The sequence below is a fragment of the Myotis davidii genome, unplaced genomic scaffold (genome assembly GCF_000327345.1).
Source record: "Myotis davidii unplaced genomic scaffold, ASM32734v1 scaffold46, whole genome shotgun sequence".
NCBI lineage: Eukaryota > Metazoa > Chordata > Mammalia > Chiroptera > Vespertilionidae > Myotis > Myotis davidii.
In genome coordinates, this window is record NW_006383006.1 from 11,891,065 (window position 1) to 11,893,771 (window position 2,707).

The 2,707-nt window shown below is 46.4% G+C and overlaps 1 protein-coding gene across 1 annotated transcript in view; it reads left to right on the forward strand.

Annotated features, from left to right (window-relative positions):
- The window catches only part of RYR3 (ryanodine receptor 3), a 417,605-nt gene that overhangs the window by 134,609 nt on the left and 280,289 nt on the right, over nt 1-2,707 (forward strand). Inside the window, 2 exon segments of the mRNA XM_015557536.1 lie at nt 1,345-1,513; nt 1,560-1,716. Coding sequence (XP_015413022.1) covers nt 1,345-1,513; nt 1,560-1,716 — 326 coding nt within the window.

Below are 2,707 nucleotides of genomic sequence, written 5' to 3' on the forward strand. Positions count from 1 at the left end.
AATGTGTTCATTCCTTAACTGAATCTAGAATTGGAAAGTCATTTCTGATTGGGTTTTGTAATCCCAAACCTTGGCCTCATGTCCTCATGATATTCCCTTCCCCACAGTTTTTGCATGCAATACTATCCCAGATAATTGTTTGTAACCACTTCCTGAGCACCCACAGTGGGCCAGAGCATGCAGTAGTGAGAGTGCCTCTCTGTGCAGTCCACTGGTGTTCTGCCTTCACTGTATGTATCTGGCATTTTTTACACGAATTTGTAATTGTCATCACCTTATAACCTGAGTATTTTCCAGGCTTGTCCAGTCTTTGCTTCAGGCCTAGAGAACAATCTTTTCTTCTCACATGTCCAGATTAATATATAACCAGATACACTGTAAATGCAAAGAGAACTCATGAGAAATTGACCCAAGGTACAGACCTGCCATTATTTACACATGCAATCCATTCTTAGTCCCTCGGGGCCAACGTTGCAGTTCCCTAGGGCTGAGTCCATTTCCCCAACGTCTCCATATCCTTTATTCTCAGAAGGACTCACCAATATACCCCTCAAGGGGAGGGGAAGATGAGGGCTCATTTCACCATTTGTGGAGGTTTGTGATCTCTCTGTGTTGACAAGATTAATTACAAGTCTTTTTGAAAAGTATGACCAACAGTGTCTGAGAGACAAACACATCCAGGAGAAGGAGAATGCAATGCAGAAAGGGAGATGGTGGGGGCACCAAGGAGGGGGCATTGAGGCAGAGAGGAAGGATGTGGAGAAATGGGGGGGATGCTGAGAAAGAGAGGAGGGAGGAGATACAGAGGGAGGGCACACAGAGGAAGTCAGGAGAGAAAGAGATACAGATGGAAGGAGAAATCAGCAATTGCATGGAGGAAGCAGGTGAGCGCTTGCATGCCCACAGAAACTTTAAGTGAAAAGCACACCAACATCAAAAAGACACATGGAGAGAGACAGAGGGAAGACAAAGATCTAGGTGGAGAGGGAGTCCAGTGATGGAAACCCTCCCAGACTTGTTTCCCCGCTTCCAAGAAGAACATGTAATAGTGAAAAAGAACCACGGATTAAAAAGTTTATTATTTTTAAAGGTGTTTTTATTTTAAAAGGAAAAAGTATGGCAGCCAGCCAGGGGCCATTTTCCTTTTGTTATAACGTGGCTTTAAAATGGAATCAGAACATTCTCTTACTCCATTAGTTGGCAAATGTCAGTTTGCTGCCGTGCATGCAGTGACTACCTTAGGAGACAGTGCCCTGTGCCAGAGGGGCGGGGAGGTGGCAGGTGGGAACCCAGGGTCCTGCAGGAAGCCCAGTGCCTGAGCCGTATCCATGTTGGGTTTTTTAGTGGAAACAATCGCACAGCTGCCCCCGTGACGCTGCCGATAGAAGAGGTCCTGCAGACCTTACGGGACTTGATCGCCTACTTCCAGCCCCCGGAGGAGGAGATGCAGCATGAAGACAAGCAGAACAAGCTCCGCTCACTCAAAAACAGACAGAATCTTTTCAAGGAAGAGGTACGTCCAAAAAAATTAAAAGTCAAGATTCTCTTTGTGTCCACAGCTCATATATCCCTGGGACCGCATTAGCTTTGTCTCCATGCTTGCACATGTTTCTGAAAGAGACACACCGCACAGAAGAAGAGGACTCTGGGAAGGAAGGATTCATGGGCAGCTGACCTTCCCCGTCCACCGCCCCGGCTTATGCCGCAGTAGACATGGTAATGATGTACATTGGCACATTCAAGCCAGGTTATATTTTAAAGTGTCAGTGCACATGTGCATCCAAAGTCCATTTTCAGTAAATCTCAGCTATTAGACCATGGCATTGCTGCAGTTCCTAAATTTTGGAAGATGTCAGAATTATATAGGAAACCTATCTGAAAAATACAAATGCCCAGTTTCCATATTAGAAATGACTGAGGAGCTGGTCTGAAAGATACATGATGCTCAGTCTTAGGTGGACCTTGAGCCTCTGAGTCTCTAGAGATAGGGCCTGGATATGAGGGAAACACTAACTTGGGGCTGCAGGGGCCCTGGTCTGGCTCCATCCCCGGCTGTGCATGACCTTAGACAAGTCAGTCACATGCCTTCTCTGAGAATGGACATGGCGATTTGGCACTAACAGGCCAAATCTCTGTGTTGACAAGATTAATTACATACTCCTGCAGCGTCCTGCCTCATTCCTGGGGACAGAGCCTGTCCCTTGGGCATTTCCAAAGTGAGTGACATGGGGTAGAGCCTCATGCAGCTCAGTAGGTCTAATAGTCTAAGGCTAGCAGACTAGCTCTGGGAACATTAGGCCTTATAGGCCACTGGAACTATAGCTCCTTAAGAAGAGATGTTTTTTTACCAGGTGGCAGAGTACTGTAATTTAGATGGAACAGTAGTTAAAAATACTCTTTTGATCTTATTGTCTCAAAATTCCACTTTTCTTTTGGGGAGTGTGTGCGGGGGGGTGGGGTGGGGGGACAGTAGGTCTTAGTCTAAGGCTAGCAGACTAGCTCTGGGAACATTAGGCCTTATAGGCCACTGGAACTATAGCTCCTTAAGAAGAGATGTTTTTTTACCAGGTGGCAGAGTACTGTAATTTAGATGGAACACAGGTTAAAAATACTCTTTTGATCTTATTGTCTCAAAATTCCACTTTTCTTTTGGGGAGTGTGTGCGGGGGGGTGGGGTGGGGGGAGGGGGCAAGCAGGCTGCCTGGAA